The sequence below is a fragment of the Thermobia domestica genome, chromosome 3, assembly GCF_964235325.1.
Source record: "Thermobia domestica chromosome 3, izTheDome1.hap1.1, whole genome shotgun sequence".
NCBI lineage: Eukaryota > Metazoa > Arthropoda > Insecta > Zygentoma > Lepismatidae > Thermobia > Thermobia domestica.
This window is the reverse complement of record NC_137456.1, coordinates 306,102,166-306,122,464: the sequence shown is the minus strand read 5'-3', so window position 1 is coordinate 306,122,464 and position 20,299 is coordinate 306,102,166. Positions and strand designations below refer to the sequence as shown.

General features: G+C 36.5%; 1 protein-coding gene across 2 annotated transcripts in view; it reads right to left on the bottom strand.

The window, feature by feature from the left end:
• The window catches only part of LOC145681120 (beta-secretase-like), a 76,124-nt gene extending 58,269 nt beyond the window's left edge, over positions 1-17,855 (bottom strand). Inside the window, exons 1-3 of one of the 2 annotated variants that reach the window (XM_081752546.1) lie at positions 17,783-17,855; positions 7,801-8,086; positions 6,314-6,402 (exon numbers count right to left, since the gene is read on the bottom strand). In XM_081752546.1, coding sequence (XP_081608672.1) covers positions 6,314-6,402; positions 7,801-8,001 — 290 coding nt within the window. In that variant the 5' untranslated portion in view covers positions 8,002-8,086; positions 17,783-17,855. Of the gene's footprint in view, positions 1-6,313; positions 6,403-7,800; positions 8,087-13,480; positions 13,595-17,782 lie in introns of those variants that run through there. The other variant, XM_081752545.1, reaches the window with a different exon arrangement.
• Positions 17,856-20,299: the final 2,444 nt, after the last annotated feature.

The following is a 20,299-nucleotide window of genomic DNA, read 5'->3' as shown; positions in this document are numbered from 1 at the left end:
GCATTGTCAGAATACAGTTTAGCGCATTTTCTTCGACGAGCCATGAATCGCTTTAATGCTCCAATAAACGCCTCTGTAGTTAGATCACTAACAAGTTCAATGTGAACCGCCTTAGTCGCAAAACACACGAAAAGTGCTATATATGCCTTATGGAGTTTGGCTCCCCGTCGGTTACTCGATTTAAGGTAAATGGGCCCACAGTAGTCAACCCGCTGTGAAGAAATGGTCTTGTTGGTTGAACTCTGTCAGCTGGTAGATCTCCCATCATCTGTTTACCATCTTTAGGATTGTTTCTGAAACATGTGACACACTGATGCACAACTTGACGAACCAAGTTTCGTCCACGTATTGGCCAATACGATTGTCGCAAGGATGATAACAATAATTGAGGCCCGGCATGCAATAGCTTCTTATGTTCTTCTTGAGCGATTAACTTTGTCAAGTTGCAGTTAGCTGGAAGTACAATAGGATGTTTCTGTCCTTCAGTAAGATCTGCTGCATTTAATCTTCCTCCGACTCTGATGATTTGCCTCTCATCCAAGTATGGGTTCAAATTTCTCAGTTGACTTTGGTTGTCGACTTCCTTTCCTGATCTCAACGCATTTAATTTCTTGTGAAATGCTTGTTGCTGTGATAGTTTAATAAGACATTCGAGTGCTTCATGTAATTCACTTACTGTAAGATGTCCATGCTGTCTGTTACAATTAGATCTTCTCATGTTGTGTGCAAATCGTAGACAATAAGCAGTTACACGTTGCAATCTTCTTAATGATGAATATCTGTCTAAGAGTTGACACGGTGTTGTAGAAAACATTACTGCTGTATTCTTTCGTCGCTCGGGAACATCGCTTAGGTCACATCGCTTAGGTCGGGTGGGGTAAAACTTCCCATCCGACATTTTCTAAATAGGTTTTGACCGGTTTTGCGACATGTGGGCGAGCGTTATCATGTTGAACAATAAGTTTATCAAGTCTGTTCTCCCATTCTGGTCGTGTTCTGGCCAGAGCTTGCTTTAAACGCATTAATTGTCTTCGATAACGTTCTCCATTCATAGTTTCACCCGGTTGCAGCAGCTCATAGTACACCACACCTTTCATATCCCACCATATGCACAGCATAACCTTTGCACAGTGAATATCTCGTTTTGGTTGTGATGGACCTGGTTCACCTGGTTTCACCCAGGCCTTTTTTCGTTTAGGGTTCTCGTAATGGATCCACTTCTCATCACCCGTAATAATTCGATGCAGAAACCCCTTTCTGCGCTGTCGTTGAAGCAGCAATTCGCAAATGATTTTTCGTCTTTCAACGTCTCTGTCTTTCAATACATGTGGAACCCAATGTGACATCTTTTGAATCATTCCCATGGCTTTCAAGCGTTTGAAGACTGTTGTTTGATCAACGCCTAATGCTGCTGCAAGTTGTTCCTGCGTTTGACACGAATCCTGCTCGAGCAATGCTGTCAATTCTTCGTCTTGAAATTTTTTTGGCTGTCCAGCTCGCTCTTGGTCTGCCAAGCCGAAATCACCACTTCTGACACGTTCGCTCAGCTAGAGCATGGTCACAATACACTTCCACCAAAATACGATGACTTTCAGTCGCACTTTTCTGCATGTTAAAGTAATGCAGCAGGACACCCCGCAAAAACACTTTATCAGGCACAAATTGCGCCATGTTCACTTAACTACAAACTGATGTTGTTGACGCTTTAATCCACTGCCCTATACTACGAACGATACGCGATGACAGGGGTTTGCAACACATGTGTGGATACACGGAACTGTGGGACGCTCCGTTCGTTGCGCCATCTCTTGTCCACCCGCACGAATTAATTCCTAGACCAAATATCACAAGGATATTCTACAAGTACTTTGAATATTTTCACCTATATCAACCGGGAGTCGCAAATCAATAGTTTCTGACTAATTTGCACATGTGTGATTTTTTTCAAATTTGACGGCTAACGAGAGGTGCGTGAGGAAGTTTTACCCTGACCCACTTCCACATATCATAGAGCGCCGAAATTTTGTGTGTGTAATCCCGCGTACCTATGTAGGTCATGAGGTAATGTACAGCTCACAACTCTGCACCGTTGCTGTGTTATAGGTCCGAACGTGAAGTAAGGTGTACTGGTCCAAAATTCATTACTGCACCTCAGAAAGTGGTGTGGCAACATCGCAGAAGTACATAGGTTGGATAAAAAGTACTGGCAACCCTGCCGGCACGCGCCAGTCTAGTGACGGAGAACCGCGAGGTGGCAGCACCGGAGAAGACAATCTCAGTTGAGGAACTTAGGTGAGTGGGAACGCTGTTGAGTCAGTCAGTCAACGAGAGTAGTGGCGTCAAATTGGTATCGCGAGTGGAAGCGCTCTAAACACAATGTTCACTAAACATGAACAGCGTTCGTGGATTAAAATTGACGTGGCACGTGATCGTAGTGCACGAGAATGTTTTCAGGGACTGCGGGAAGCCTGTGGTGATGCAGCGTTGCCATACCGCACCGTAGCTCGATGGGTTAAAGTGTTTCGTGAAGGCAGAAAGAACGTGGAATACCGCCAACGTTCTGGACGACCTCCAGTGGACAACATGACAATTCAGCTCCTTGCATCCTTGCTGGACGTGGATAGACGGTGGACTGCGCGTGAGTTATCGGCAGAGGTTGGGGTGTGCCACAAAACTGTGCTTCACATTTTGAACGACATCCTGGGTTTTCGCAAAATTGCAGCACGTTGGGTTCCACATGTCATTACCGAGGTGCAGAAATTGTACCGATATGCACTGGCACAAGAATTGCTGGACCGCCACCAGAGGGAGGGTGACAATTTCTTGGGCAGGATCGTTACCATTGATGAAACCTGGGTTCGATCCTACGAACCATGTTTGAAGCGCCAATCCAACGAATGGAAGCATCCCGGTTCCCCTCGGCCAAAGACGGTGCGCCCTACTCAGGGAAGAGTGAAGCTGATGTTGATAGTGGTGTAAGATGTCCAAGGGGTTATCCTGCACCATGCTGTACCAGCAGGGCAGACTGTGAATGCGCCATATTACTGCACGTTCTTGCAACACCATCTGCGTCCCGCACTTTGGAGAAAGCGACCTGATCTTTTGGCACGGACCCCAATCATTTTGCACGACAATGCACGCTGTCACACAGCTACCGCTGTGACGGACCTTTTACGTGCCTCGAACTGGGAGATTCTAGAACATCCACCATATTCGCCGGATATGAGTCCGTGCGATTATGACCTGTTTTCCAAGATGAAGCAACCACTTCGCGGACAACGATACAACACAGTCAAGAGAAACTATGAAGAACTATGAAGAACTTCATGCCCAGGGTCGTGCATCTGTCTGGCTAACAATCGAGCAGTGAACGGGTGCATTGTTTTCCAGGAGGTGGACACCTTTTGTCATCATGCCAACTCTGGGATTTCACAGAATCCCGCAACTAACGCAGCACTGAGGCATAGTAAATCCTGGTAATTGTGGTACACTTTGCCTGGAAAGGAAGCAGTAACACCCTATGCTGATCCCAAATAAACATGATCATCACTTTGGTCACTTAAAGTTGAACACGATCTTCCCTTAATGGTGGTACGTCGGTGCATTCGATTGCTATTTCTTTCTTTATGTACTTACGAAAGGGAATGACTCAAGGAAGTTTTCGAACATCCAACTCCGGGCTCACATTGGTCTTTAAGCTGGGTCTAGGATTTGGGAAGGAATGACCCTAGCCTTCTTGAAGGTACCATCACGGCCTTCGCCTGGTAGGAGTAAAGAAAACTAAGGAAAACCCAGTCAAACTAATGACAGCGTGCCGATGTACCACTATCAAAGGAAGTTCGTGTTCAACTCTGAGCGACCAAAGTGATCACGTTTATTTGGGATCAGCGTGGGGTATTACTACCTGCTTTCTAGGCAAAGGGTACCACAATTGCCAAATATACTATGCATAACTGCTGTGTGCGTTGCGGGATTCTGTGAAATCCCCGAGTGTGGCATGATGACAAAAGATGTCTGCCTTCTGGAAAACAACACACCTGTTCACTACTAGAATATTGGCCAGACAGATGCACGACCCTGGGTATGAAGTTCTTCGTTTTCTCTTGACCGCACACCACCTTCATTCCACCTCTTCTCAACGATACAGTCATTTCCTGGGGGCAAGTACTTCTGCGATGTTGCCAGGCTGCTTTAAGAGGTGCAGTAATGAATTTTGGACCACTTCACATTACTTCACGTTCGGACCTATAACACAGCAACGGTGCAGCTGTACATTACCACATGACCTATATAGGTATGCAGGATTACACATGTAAAATTCCAGCGCTCTACGATATGTGGAAGTGGGTCAGGGTAAAACTTTCTCGCGCATCTCACGTTAGCCGGCAAATTTGAAAGAAATCACACATATGCAAATTAGTCAGAAACTATTGATGTGCGACCCCCGGTTCATATAGGTGAAAATGTTCAAAAGCACTTGTAGAATATCCCTTTACAAGGAATGCATCGAATTACCAGTCACTCTGTATATATTGAGTACGTAACCACTATAATAAACAAAACTCATATTCTTTGACACTGAACGTTAATACGTTATGTGTAGCTTCTGGTCTATTTAAAAAACGTTCTTATGTCAATCTCCATGTGAGAGACCTAACTTGGTGAACAAGACCATAGCACAAGTGATTGAAACCAAACAGGAACACTCTTACAGACCGAATGATACACCGTACTTATTCATCCACTACATCATAAAGCCTAAAAATATGGATTGGCAATAAAGTTTATTTAGGCAATATACAGTCTAATGTATTGTAATTATTTAATCGACATTCACTTAGTAATTACTGAAATTTTCAATGGGAACTCCCATCTTTTTTAGCTCCGTCTTCTTAAAGCTTCTACAGCAAATTCATCACATCATAGGGTATCCATCGTTGTCGTAAGAAAACGTATCTTGTGGTAATATATATATATATATATATATATATACACAAATACCCTGATATTGTCAGTAACAATTATTATTACTAACAAACAAGACAGACAACATTTGGGAAGTGATTCCTGACACCAAGACAGAAAGTATAGACCAACCTGGGTGCACAAATGCTTTTTTTTGGAGTTGTAGGCTGCCGAAAACAAATGAAATTTAAAGGTCCATAGCTCCAAAACTATGGGAGTAGTCTGCTTAAGACTTCTCTTAGAGACTAGTATGTGCCTTATCCAAATATCAGTTTCAGAATCCTGCGGTACTTCCGCAAATATTTTTATAGAGGTAGCTGATGAGTACTTCAAATTATACGCCCGCAGCCAATCTCCCTCTATAAAAATTGTTGCGTGAATACCTTAGGATTTTGAAACATGTATTTTCGGATAGCGCACATATTAGTTCCTTGTGAAGTCTTGACCCGACTACGGTGGATCCCATACTTTTGGAGCTTTGGACCTCTAAGTTTTTTTTTTTTTTTTTTTTTTTTTTGTGTGTGTGTGTGTGTGTCTTTGGCAGCCTATAACTTCGAAAGGAAGCATTTGTGCACCCAGGTTGGTCTATATCTTTTGTCTTATCTTGGTGTCAGGAATCACCTTCCAAACGTTATCGGTGTTGTTTTGAAACACCCTGTATATAACTGGAGAAACGATTTAGTGTTGATACTTCTGTACGACGACAACGATAGATGCCCTATGATCTGATTGTGTTGTGAAAATAATCAAACGTAGAGCCCTAAAAGAATGATTTAGTTATACAGTTGTTAGGTAGATTCAATTGAAATGAAGTTAAATATAGTTTATGGAAAGTACTAGGTCAACCAGTTAACTGTTATTTTGTTGTTTTGATGATTGTTATAGAGTTAAGCCAACAGGATTGCAGTTTAGATGTAAGAGAAATAAATGTAACATATTATGGGGGTAACACGGCCCATTGGTTATTTATTTGGTTATTTGCGCAAGATATACGGGCATATGTTATTGGTGTGTAGGTATAGCAACTAGTGTATTTATAAGTTTGCCTGATAGAAGTCTATGTACCTTTCTAAGAATATTTTTATTTATAGATAGGACTATAAAAAACTGAGATTTATATCCAGAACTGAGTTTTCTGGAGAAGTTTCATGAAAAGTCACCGAAGAAGGAAGGAAGTTTTTCGTTATTAATTTCTGCAGTTATTTAATGACAGACGTATATTAAGATTAACCAAGTGAATATTTGTATTCATGCGTCAGTTTAGTTCTTTAAATAGTTACTTAAAGAACTAAACTGACGCATGAATACAAATATTTATTTAAGTGAATTTTACTTAAACAATACTTACTTTGATGTAAAGAAGTATGAATTAACATTAGGATTCGCTGCTGCTGCAATAGCGAAATTTGTACTCCCAGTATCAATAAGCACATTAAACTGAAAATAAAATCACAAAATTAATTTCACACGAATTTGTAATCAAAACGTTTCTTATAATATTTAACACATGCACAGTACAGAAGCTACTGAAGTTTTCAACGTTAGTAGATTAAAAATTACTATACTCCAACCACTACGATAATTTAACACACGAGTTCCCTCGTGGCTAAGCACTTAATGTGGGAGACCCGGGTTACATTCCCGGGGATCTCATGTGGTTCGGATCTCAAGTTGAGCTGTAAGCCCACGCCTCATACAGTTTCACTGCTGAAAGGGACGCTACACTCAAAATCACATCACATCAATTTAACACAGGCCGCTTGAAGAGCAAGCTCATAAGCTTAAAAGTTATTCACATTGTTTCTCTGTATCCTGTTATAGACATTTCAATGACAACCAATTAGGACAAACATAGAATTTTCCCTGTCAGGATTATCAGGACATAGGTAAGGAAAAAGGTTTTAATGAGGATATGGTTTATATTATTTTCGCGTTTATAAATGGCTGCAAACGGAAAGCTATTAGGTGACTTGTGATAATGGTACCTCACGCAAAATAATATTGTCTAGCGCGCTCTTGTTTCACTTTACGATCCCCATAGCAGAACATGCTGCGATCTGCGATGTGATCTCTGAAAATTTGCGGCGCCTGTGCAGAAAATTGCCAGAGGGAAGGGGGGGGGGGATACAAAATTCCGTGTATCGTATCATATTTTAAATCTTGTTCTTTTAGCAAAACTCTTTCAACAACTTCACAGTTTGTAACTCGAACTAGGGTTACCGCTGAAAACTATTTACAGTGCTTCATGTAACGCTGTGATAAAAACATCTTGTAATAATATCATCTTGATTTTTTATTTTGGAATTCTTGCAGAAAATTTTTGACTTACTAAGCTCATCGCAGAAAGACAAAGAAAGAAAGTTGTGCCATCGGGTTTACGATTATCTGTTATCTATTTGAAGATATCACATAATTACTGTAAAATTAGCAGTATTTTAATTTTACAGTGAATAGACCTCTTAAGGACTCAACAAGCATTTGAGGCACTTGCCAACCTATAATTTTCTATTGAAAATGAAGCCCTTCCCACTGATCAATGGGTAACAAGCGCGCCTTTAGTACACATGATCTTGGGTTCACTTTCCGATGGAAGCTTTAGACACATTCGGATTCCACTTTAAACTGTAGATTCATGCCTTATATAACCTCGGTGCCGAAAAGGAAACCAGATTTCAAAAAACAAACAAAAAAATTCTACTAAATATGTTTTAACGCTTATAATTTCTTCTCAAGTAGGTAAGCCAACTTATAATAAAGTTACTTTATCTCCCAATACAATTGCATTGCATGCACACTATTTTAAACAAGAAGTTCAATTGATTTGTGTCAAAATACCTTTTGCGGTGGAGTTCCTATTAAAACTTCGACGTAATATCCTTCGCCAGGCTTTCCTTGTAAATTTCTATATGGCACCTCCGACAAATAACTTTGAAAGTCCTCCGCTAATACATGATATGGTGGTAATAACACAGTTAATTTACATAAAATCAGAAACCTCAACATGTGTTCCAGTTGAACGTAACAGCTGATGCTCATAGTTGTTCTCAATATCTTTCCATCGTTACACAGGAGTCTTTCATTAATTACCAATCAGCTTCTCTGAGCATAACAATAATTGGGGCTGTAAGACAAAAACGCAACCATTATATATTACTTAATGACGTAATAGGTCGTATTTACAATGAAAAATGTACTCACGTAAACATCCAAATGGTAATGAGTAATTCGACACAAAAGCTTCAAGGACCAATTTTCATCTTCCTCAATGTGTATTCCTTAAGAAAATACGCTGAAGAACTATCGTATTTACGCGAACTTAAGACGCCCTCAAATGTAAGACGTACTCCTAATTTTTGAACGAAAAATTAAAAAAAAAAAAAAAAAAAAATCTCGAACGTATTTGGCGAAAATGAAGAAACCTACACTGCATTGATTTTAAAGAATGAAAAAAGATTAATGAACATGTAAAAACATATTATGTTATGACAAAATAAAGAAATATTGAACTTACTGCTGGAATTTATGGTATATTCATGTGCATCTGTGCTGGTACTTTTTTTTTTTTCCTAATGTAATTACGGTACAACATTTGCCTGCATCAGTTTTATAGCAATCCATTATCGATATCATATTATACTAGTATGTACATTATTTCACGTATAATGCACAATTTTAGTTGTGCATTCTGTTCGTAAGCACAAAATACACATTATTTACAGAATTTTGACTAACGGGATTAGCAATTTTTGGAAAAACTCCACGTAATTTGGCCTAAACTTGTATAACTCAAATCTAAGAAGCTGCTTGATTTTGGAGGCATAAAATTCGACAAAAAAAAAGTGCGTTTTAGAGTCGCGTAAATACAGTATATATTTTGATCAATTTTCTCTACTCTAGGAATAATGTTTCGTCAAAGATGGTTTCCCGTTTTAATGAATATCTTCGAATCTGTGATGTTTCACTGTTCTTGATTTTTTTTTCCATATTTAAAGTAAGTATCTCTGACTTGTTAATTATCTATAAAATGAATAATATTACCTCTACGTGCCATCAACTTGACATATTCCACCTAACTTGGCCTACATAGTAAAAAACACTTCTTAGCCTCCATTACTCTTACTTACTTTCACATTACCGATATTTAACATGAAAAACATAGGTCTAAGACAAGAAATGTACCTGTGCTCTAAACTTAGTTCAACCAAATTCATCACTGAACTGTAATATCATTTTTATTTTTAAAACTGTGATGTTTGCTTTTTCCTTTGAGTGCTTAAAGTTTGTTGTATTACAAATAAATGACTAATTAGTTAAACAACTATGCACAACCAATTTCTCATATTTCACGTAATTCACCCCTTAAGCGTTGTAAACGGTATTCTGCAACAGCCGTATGGCGGTACGTAAATCTGTGTGTGTGTGTATATACGTGTAAATGTATATGTTAAGATCGTAACAAATAAAATTAAGCTATTAACGCTACCATAATGGAAATACACAAAAACCATCAAATGGAAATTTTACAAGTTTCTTCTTCTTCTTCTTTTTTTTAAACTAGCATCTTAGAAAAAACACGAAACAATGTATAATTTAAGGGAAATCAATATACGTAAACTGCCATAATTAGCAACTGCATACACTATAAGCTTACGGAAAGAGTAACAGCGATAACAAAATACCACGTACTCGGTGGTGTAATCCTTAAAAGCTTGTGTTCTATTAACGATCTTTCATTTTTACTATGTATGTTTATATGAGGGAACTTGTTTCGTGATTTACCGATGTGCGTAGGTGCCGAAGAGAATGAAAGCACCACAGAAAAGGCTAGAGCGTAGACAGCAGTGTTGCAGGCGTTACTCAAAGACTTACCTGTTAACGTTTACAGCAAAACTACATTATATATATATAAACAATTACATTAAAACTTGTACTTAGTTAAGAGGTAGATACTTTCAAGTTAACTTTCAGAAATGTAAAGTTCTAATACGAGTTTGTAAGCAGGCGTTTTTTCAGAAAATTTTGTCCAGGAGGGAGAGGACCAAATTTAACATGTAAGGGGGCTGCATTCAAACACTATTCACTAAAGATCGTGCCCTGCGTAACAATGGCATTTTACGCAATTTAATTTAATTTAATTTACCTCCAGGGAAGGGGACGGGTAAACTTCCAGGAAATATAACAACTAATTAATGTATAGAACACTTTTCCAAAATGAATGCCTAAAAGAACTCATAAGGCACACTGAATAAAGATTCTTGCAAAGATGCAGAAGTGTGTTTGGTGGCATCCCTGAACTTCAACTGTGCCACGTAGGCGTATTTCCATGTTAACGAGTGCAAACTATCTTCAGGATGGTGCAGAAATAACCGATGAAAAAATATACATTTCTGAATATCTGTTATAATTTACGTAATATTTTACAAAGCTGGTGTGGCTATTCTGGCATACGTATTCTGAAGACCTTGCGTTATGTTATTCGTACCTTATTATGAAAGAGTGGTAACAGCACAACATGCTGGCAATCAGCAATGTAACATGTTACACCTACCTCTCTATAAGAAGAAATCAAGAATACACATAATCCAAGGATATGGAATTTCTACGCATGCAGAAATTAACATTGGAAATAAATTTTCGTAAACGCACAAACGCACCGTTGCTAACGCGCCTGTTCACTAAGGACGCACCCCTCTGCGTCGCCCTCCTGAACCTGATTAGATGCAAACTTAACCCTTAGTTTATCCTACACTTCTGCCCCTTTTGTGAAATACTAGCCAGGTATTGCTTCACAGAAAAAGTAGCGATATATCTAACAAATAATTTATGCTTACGACGTAACTTAGAGTAAACTACTACTTACAACAAAGGACACATAACGAAGTTAATCGATACTAATCTATTTTATTATATTCTAATTTACGCTACACTTTTTATTTTGCGCAAATCTACACTCTCTGCTCTACCTTGTTCATATGAAACACTACTGTTCTCTATTAATTCTTAATTGATATACACTATTCTAGTCCACCAAATGTACTATTAGTGGATGCTACCCTTACTGTATGCTAATTTTATTCGTTAGTCTATGCTACTTTACTCATGTCGGAGTATGTTTAGTACAATGGGTCCAGAAGCACGTAAAAAACACAAAACTTACAGGAGAAATGAATGATGCAAGTACTTAGACGTAACATAACGTAACCAAATCTAACCTAACCTAACATAAACTAACCTGAGCTAACCTAAACTAGCCTAATATTACTAGAAATAAGCGAAATTCTGTATTTTTTTTTGGGAAAATTATGCGGGACCCCTACACTAATATAACATAAACTAAACTAACCTAACCTATCCTAAACTAACCTAACCTAATCTAAATTAACCTAACCTACCCTAAACTAACCGAATGTGAACAGAAAATACCAAAATTGTAGTATTTTTTAGAGAAAAGAGCTGGACACCTTCTGCTAAACCTAGGCCCTCTTGTCTACTCTACGCTACTCTACTTTATGCTAGGACACATTTCCTATAAAACCCATATTTCTTGTCACTTATTCAAAAAAGCATCTTTAATTCTTAACTGTTTAATAGTCCTCAACTAGTTCTAATATACATGTCTTCGAGCACATAAAGAAATATTACTATACCTCATTATACATAATCTCTTTTTGAATTTCCAATGTTGTATGACACCGATAACACGAAATTGACTTTTTATTTTTAGAAAAAAATATGACTGCTTTATTCCGACAGGAATACTCAAATATTATAAACAATGGGTTAAGTCCGTTTCTAGCAAAATTTCGAAAATTTACCGGTAAGGAAATAGAAATGGATAATTTGCTCGTTTGTATGCTTGATAATATGCAAGGAGAACCGAAGTTATTTTTGTTCTTTTTATAAGCGAATACAATCATAGAACTATTTGGCAAGCGGAGGGAACTACTTCGCGAAAGTTACCGCATGCTTGGATTGTGGAAAAGTAACGCTCCAGTTGGCACTGACGAGAACTTACGCCCTACTAATTTTAACAAAATAAGTTTAAACTTCCCTAACTCTAAGCTAACCCTACCCCAGTTATCTTTACCTTACCCTACTAAAGTGGTTTTGAAAATATACTATTTTTAAATTTTCGTAGGTGATATTAAGCTTGGGTTCACTCGAGTAGACGGCTCTACCAAAAACAAAATTTATACGTAAAATACGATGTCAAACACTTTTCGTAAAAGAAGAGAAGTGTGAATATAAGTAATTTCTGTCAGTGGATATCATATTGAAATATATTTTGAATGGTAATGAACGTATTCTAAGTGTAACTATTTACTGAAGCAGAAGAGTACAAGGGCGCGAAAAAGGTGGAAATAAACGGCGGAAATATTCTGTTCGTGTTAGCAATGGACGTTTGCGATGCATGTAATGCTATATACGATTCTATTACAAAGAATTGTGCGATAAAGAGCGTGATATTATCGTGGTTTATGCATTAGCTCCTCATTTACTACATGCTGTGCAAGAAGAAACCGAAAAATGCAATAGATGTGTGAAAATTTGTTAGAGCAATCTGCTCGAGTAATGCCTTAAGCTTTTTTTTTTTTTTGGCATTTTTTTTTAATCGAAAACAAAGCGGACGACCAACATCGGAATAAATGCCTAAATGGGCTAATCTGCACTACTTGCTAAGAGCATCCGGATTGAGTATAGCCCGCTCCCCCCAGTGATTTTTCACGAATCATACTAGTTCATAATGAATCGAAATCGCATGTTATAAAGATTTAAGATGTAAATCTTGTGGTAAGGAAGCTTTAGTAAGTAGTAGTAGTAGTAGTAGCGGTAGTAGTAGTAGTAGTTAGTAGCAATAGTAGTGGTGGTTAGTAGCAATAGTAGTAGTAATAGTAGGAACGGGTTAGAAGCCCCGCAGTGGTTGGTTGGGTTCTGTTCTCGATATAAGTAGTAGTAGTAGTAGTGACTCTTCCAGTTCCGGTGACAAAGAACTGGGGGGAGCGGGCTATACACAAGCCGAGCATCCACATATTTTTCGTCCACTGTTCTATTATATATCTAGTTAAAGTTTGCATTTTATTCTCTCCCCTACTATGTAATGTTTATTTTTGTTGCATCCCGAAATTTCTTCCTTAAGTTATTAGTAAGTTATCTCCCAATGACAAATTATCAATTTTTTAATAGAACTTACTTTTTAAATTTTCATCCCAAAATTTAATTCATTCATGTCTTAAACCTCCTTCAATTATAAAACACATAAAGTAACAAAAACGAATAGGACGGTGAAAATTATTAACTAACCAAAACTCGAAATAACGATAAGAAGTGTACCTTTGTACTAAATATCTCTTGTTTACATAAACAGATATGATGCCTTGATAAAATATGAATTGCAATTATATACAATAACGCAATTAGAAATCAGTTACCATAGTTGAACACACACAGAAATTATTAATTGTTTATTACTAGTGTCTTTTGTACTAACAACACGAGTATTAGTATTATGCATTACCTATCATGAATAATTTGATTCACTTAATAATAATACACAACTTCTCTGTTTACAAATTAATTCACCCTTTTATTTTTCTCAACTGTATACATTTCACAGACAATTTATTAGCACAGTTTACAGCACACAAAACAGTGATAATGCCAGTACTTACATTACTTCTTGGATTTCATCTAGGAGTTTTCGGTGTATATGAAAAAAAATAAAAAAAGATGATTGAAATGTTTTTCTTTATGATATTCTTAAGTCTGGTACAGCTCTCTTATTCAAGCTTCTGGATTCATTTATTTCCATCAGTGAGCTATATTAGGTTGACGGCTTGGAGTACCATGATCTTGATAATGCATCACTATTATTAATAGTAGGGTACTTTCTCAAGTTTAGGTATTCACATACAGTGGCGGCGTAAGGGCGGGGCGAATGGTGCCCCCGCCCCGGGTCCCACTTTGTGGGGGCCCTCGACGTTAGGTAAAAAATAGTTACTAAGGAACCTTGTTAGCATGAGCCATACAAGAGCCGTCAAGGTTTATAATCCACACCTTCCCTAAATGTAAACGCAATTAATTGTCAATCAATATTACAAACTTATCAACTTTAACAAATTTTATAGTAACAGAAGTAGATAGAGGCGGTCAAGTAGATGTCGTTTATACTGATTTTAGCAAGGCATTTGACGTCGTTGATCATGATGTCTTGCTACTGAAAGTAGCATCTCTGAACTTTTCGAAACAAGCAATGGAGTATCTTGTGTCATACTTGCATAACCGAAAACAATATGTTTCATACAAAGGATTTGTTACTGAAAAATTTAATACTCTATCAGGAGTCCCTCAAGGATCTAATCTAGGTCCTCTGTTGTTTCTTCTTGTTATTAATGATATTCCTCTATGTATTAAAACTTCTCAAGTTCTTCTTTTTGCAGACGATCTCAAATTATACTCCAAAGTAGGTTCAATTGATGACTGCGTGAAACTTCAACAAGATTTAGAGAGTATTCAAATGTGGTGTGATAAGAATAAATTAGTCCTGAATGTTTCCAAATGTAAATCTGTATCTTTCACGAGGAAAGAAAATCAAATTAATTTTACGTATACAATAAGTGGCACTTCTTTGTCTACCACAAATACTATCAAAGATCTAGGAGTTATATTTGATAGCCAATTAACCTTTAACCAACACATTGACGCGATAACGAGTAGTGCATATAGAAACCTAGGTTTAATTTATAGGATAGGACAGGATTTCTGCAAACAATCAACATTTATAAGGTTATATTTTTCATATGTGAGGTCAAAATTAGAATACTGTTGTACTGTTTGGACACCAAATGTCACAAAATACACTGATGCAATAGAAAATATACAATTTAAATTCTTAAAAATGCTTACATACAATAAAACCGGTTTCTATCCAAAGTATGTCTCCTATGAAGACTTAGCAAGGAATTATAATTTTCAAACATTAGAAAAAAGGAGATGTGTTTTTGATTTGTTGTTCTTACATAAATTATTAAATGGTAAAATTGATTGTCCAGAATTAGTTTCAGAAGTACTATTACGTGTCCCAACAGGTAAGACGAGGACAGCAAACGCTGGGACATTCTATTGTAGAAAAGCAAGAACAAAAATATTACATAAGTCTCCTCTGTGGAGAATGTGTGCTTCATATAATGAAATGATTAGATTTCATGGAATAGATGTGTTTAGTATGTCAGAGAACAAATTCAAAAGAATTATCATGCAATAACTTATGTATAATTAGATAACGTATATTTGTGTATGTTTAATAGTGTATTTTAAATAATTCTGTATACGACACTATAACTGGGCATTAAGCCTGTTGTGTTGTCCTTATGAAATAAATAAATAAATTACCCCAAATAACGGATGAAACAACAGAAAAATCTGTCTAATAAAGCTAATCAGTGCTGGATTTCCGTATAAGCTAAAAAAAAAAAAAAAAAAACTATAAGCTTCGGGCCTCACTTTCTTGGGGGCCCGAAAGAAATTTAAGGAAAAAACTGAATGTAGATTAAAAATAAATAAATCTAAAAGTTTCATTATTTTGGAGGTTCCCAAAGAAATCTAAAAATAAAAAGATCCGAATATAGATGAAAAATAAAATAAATGTTTCATACTTTTGGGGCCCCCAAAGAATTTTAAGAGAAAACGCTGAATGCAGGCGAAAAAATAAAACTGACGTTTCACTTTCTTGGTGCCCCCAAGATTTTTTTTTTAAAGTTGAATGTAGGTGAAAAATAAATAAAATAAAGGTTTTATTATCTTGGGGCCCCAAAGAAATTCAAAGGGAAAAATGTATGTGGATTAAAATATGAATAAAATAAAAGTTTCACTCTGTTCAATAACCTCAGAGAAATTTAAAGGAAAAGCTGAGTGTAGATTAAAATATAATGAAAGTCAAAGTATATTGTGTTATTTACATTCTAAGGTCTTATGATGCAAGTAATGGGGCCCCGTCTGCTAGCCTGCTTCCTAAGCTATCACTGTTTATTTATTCATTCATATATCAGTTTAAGAGAAGGGTAGAAAGAAGGGATCAACGTACATAATGCTTTACTAGGGTACTAGCATTCTGTTTCTAATTAAAAGCTCTTTGGTGCAGACGCTATAGTCGCTGATTCACTTGTTTTCCTCCTGTCTTCATTCTTTTGTCCTTTACAAGTCGAATTTTCAGCAAGCGAAACCTTTTTGCTTAGCTGGTTTCCCCATTTCTGGTCTTGTTTTCTGGCGTATGAATTTACATTTCAGCCCACAAATTTAGAGTGAAGAAAATGTTCAATAAGTAAACAAGTGTTCAAATAATCAAAATACTTCAGCATTATGTTTAATTCAACTCTTGATTGTTCTCATATGGAACACTTGTCACAATTCATTCGATTTGTTGATATACACCGTGATTCTGTTCAAGTTCGGGAAGCATTTATTGATTTCATCTCTGTCGAAGGAAATACTGCTGAGAGTATTTCTGCTGAAATACTGAAGAAACTTCAATGTGATAGGCTTGTTATTAAGATTCCAGATGCCAGTCTTGTGATAATCAGGCTACAATGGCCGGGCAATATTCTGGAGTTCAAACTTTCATACGGAATATACAGTAAGTCCTTTGGCTATTTTCGTTCCTTGTAACAATAATTCATTGAACCTTGTTATTTCATTGAACCTTGTTTGTATTTTAATTCTACTGTTTATTAAAAATTATTTATTTTGTACTCTTTATTAGAAAATAAATACAAATATTATTAAAAAGTATTTAACAAGGAACACAGACAGCATGATAAGTCATTAATTGCCGTTGAGTTCATTTTTCTAGTCGCTGCCCTAACTTAGATTTTTGGGTAATTCAAATTCTGGTCACATTGTAATTTCTATGGATGGCAACACTGAAAATTCTTCCGATTCATATTTTCGGGTGTAGAATAACATTATCTAATACTGTGGTAAGTTACACTTCATTATTACTTTTCACTTACGAATAACTGGCAAAAGAAATTTTTTTAGCTTTTGAAAAACATTTAGTAGTCTGCCCCCTTAAGATTGTTATTTCTGTTGTGGGTTGTAGTTTCCGTTACACTTGTATCCCTAATCCCTTTTCTATCGTGTCCTTTGCTTAAAAATAAGTATAAAAGAAAAAATTATGCAATGATAATCGTGGTCTAGTTTTATTTGTAGATACCAGCCTGAAGGCGGTTCTAAGCATTAAAAAATAGACAGGTTTGGTGAATGTCAGCCCTATTTGTTTAATATATCCCAGATTATAACGATCTAAACACAGACACCAACGAGAAAGGGAGAGGAGCAAACAGAAAGAATGATTATGTAAATGAATGTCAAAAATAGAAGTGTATAAATCACAATTGTTTGAAAAGGAGCCCCACCTATGTACTTCACTGGCCCCGGCCCCAGTTTGCCTTACGCCGCCACTGTTCACACATAAATTCATGTCTTATGTACTTCTTTGATGAGGAAATAGCCTTCTAGTTCCTTCTAAATTATTTCTTGCGGGGAGTCATCTTCCTGGGTACCCTCGTACAGATTCATTTTATATAGGCTTAATCGTTATGGGCATAAATACAATGTCCAGACATATGTCGTAAAACCTACAATACATGAAACATTAACCAACATTTAGGTTGCTACTAAAAATCACGAATTGCATTACACGTGAGGAGAAGGCGTGTAAACGATGGTGAGTATGGTATGATCTTACAGAAAACATTTGATATTTTTCTTCTGTGCATCTTAAAAACCTACTATCGCATATATAAAGAGATTAAGAACTTACCATGCACTGGAACATTTCTTTCACATACCACTTGAGTTCATCATGGCTTCCTATGTGTGGTTAATTGTCATATCATATATGTATGTTATTAACCGTGTTACGATAAGATTCTCATATATTTGATTACTTAATTCCTCTTTTGAAATAATAATGCATATTTCTTTCGTAAATTAAAGCATGTCAGTTGATTTTGTAAATATACCAGCAAATGTTCGTTAAGTCTTTGGCCTGGATAAAAAAAAAAAAAAAAACGGAATATGATTGTTTTTCAACATTCCACCATAGCTAGCAGAAAGATTCCTTATCTATTTTGAATGCCAGGATTATCTCTGTTTTTATAATTTTCTGATATTTGTTCTTCCCTGAAGTTTTCAGATAACAAAGAATGCTAATTATGAAAAATCACACAGCACATTTGAGCAGCTCAGGTGAACATTAGTGATTCAGGTAAAATTGAGTTGTTAGGTGAAATGAGTTGCGACCGAACCACAGAGGAGTATGTAGATAGTTTAATTTCAGAAATGTATCTGCAGATGGCGGGGAAACCTTGTTTGCGATGTGTCATTGCATTGAAATCATGCGCGCCGATCACATGCGTACTCCGGGGCTCCAGCACAACAAGATTTTTTGTTTGACAGAAGCAAAATAAAATTAATATTTCTTACGTACCATTATGAAAAGATAATAAGCAATTAAAACGTTGAAATGGAAGTTAAAATTTCTAACCTCTAAAACATTTCTAACCTCTAAAACATTTGTTTCAAATGTGTCTGTGCGACACACTCCCGCCTTCCTTGCCTGTCTCTGGCCTAGTCAAAGCCTGAGCCTGGCCTAGCCCATAATAATAATAATAATAATAATAATAATAATAATAATAATAATAATAATAATAATAATAATAATAATAATAATAATGGAATTATATTGTGAATAGAATCGAACACAGCCCTTTATGACAGTCTTTATAAAAAATTTTAACTAAAAGGAAATTCAATCAAGAAATATAGAGATTTCTCTGAAAACATATAACACGTCCAGCCATTGATATGGACCCACATAAATTTTGGAAAGTCGGCACCGTTGATTGAAATGCATGGGAATGGTCAAGCTTCTCCAGTTACTCGAAATCTTATAGTCTAGGCATCGGGGCTTAAAAATGTAGTTCTGAGTGCATATCATGTAACAATTTGACATCCGATATTTTTTTTTAATATATACCCATCACTGATCACAAAAATGCTGGATGTCAGAAAAAACACCAAACGGGAGAAGGGGGAGGAAGAGGAAGGAAAAGCCACAATTTTAGCCGTTTTTATTATTCACAATATCTCCGTACCATTTGGAGCTAGAGCATTCGATTTTTAAAAATTTTTGTTTGTCTAATTGTCTTCTACAATTCAATTTTAGTGCATTTTTGAGCTAAATATAATGGTTTTCTTATTATTTTCATTTTTACCCAGTATTGGTTGCGCGTGACGTAAGTTTTTTTAGTCAAAGATTCTTTACAAGATCGAATTCGGAAAATGTTTCCTCTAAAAGTTTTTAATCATTTTATGCTCTTTCAAAAAATGTATACTTATATTAGTGTAGGACTAATAGTGCCTGAGTTATAAGCGACTTTATTCTGTCGTGTGCAAAACTGATCACGGTGCGACACAAGTTGCTTTCCCACAAACGGTAGATATTAGCAGCTGATGATGATTAATATATGACGACCACTGTATATATAATCTTGTCTGTCTGCAAGTATATAATCCTGATGATTAAGTATGTCTATAATCTAATTTAAAATATCCATTTTTAATATCGATTGAGGAACATTTTGGAAAATAACCCTGTCAAAACACAAAATTTCTCTAAAGAATGAAAAGAGAGCGTCCTCTAGTACACACTACGAGAATCCCTCTTTATTCCCTCTTTATTCTTTGTATATTTTTCGAAAACTCAAAAAGATAGAGGATCTTATTTACACATACATACACATACCGCACAAGTGAATGAATTTGAGCAGCCCGAAAAATATACTAAAGGGTTGAGTATGTGAAACTTCCGTTCGTTATTATTACAGACTAGCAGAATACCCGTTCTTCGCACGGGGAGTATACGTTTCATTTTGGACACAAAGGGCACAAAACTGTCACCAATGAACTTAGGGGCCCCAAAACTATGAATTCGATATTAATATCGGTAATTTTCAATTATATTTACATGTCACCATCCCCCCTTAGAGTACTAATGGGACTGAATTTCAATTTAAACGGCCGGAAGTGTCACTGTTCATCTCAGCGACCCGAAAAACTATGGATTCGACAGTAATATCGGTCATTTTCAATACTTTTTATATATCTTCTCCCTCCTCCAAGTTGTGGGGCCGAATTTTGATTAAAGGACATCGGAAGTGTTATTGTTCATTTCAGCGACCCCGAAAATTATGATTCGACACTAATGTCTGTCATTTTCCCCTCTCCCTTCCTTCAAGTTGCACCTTCAAAGTGAAATAATAAAAAACATCCCGAA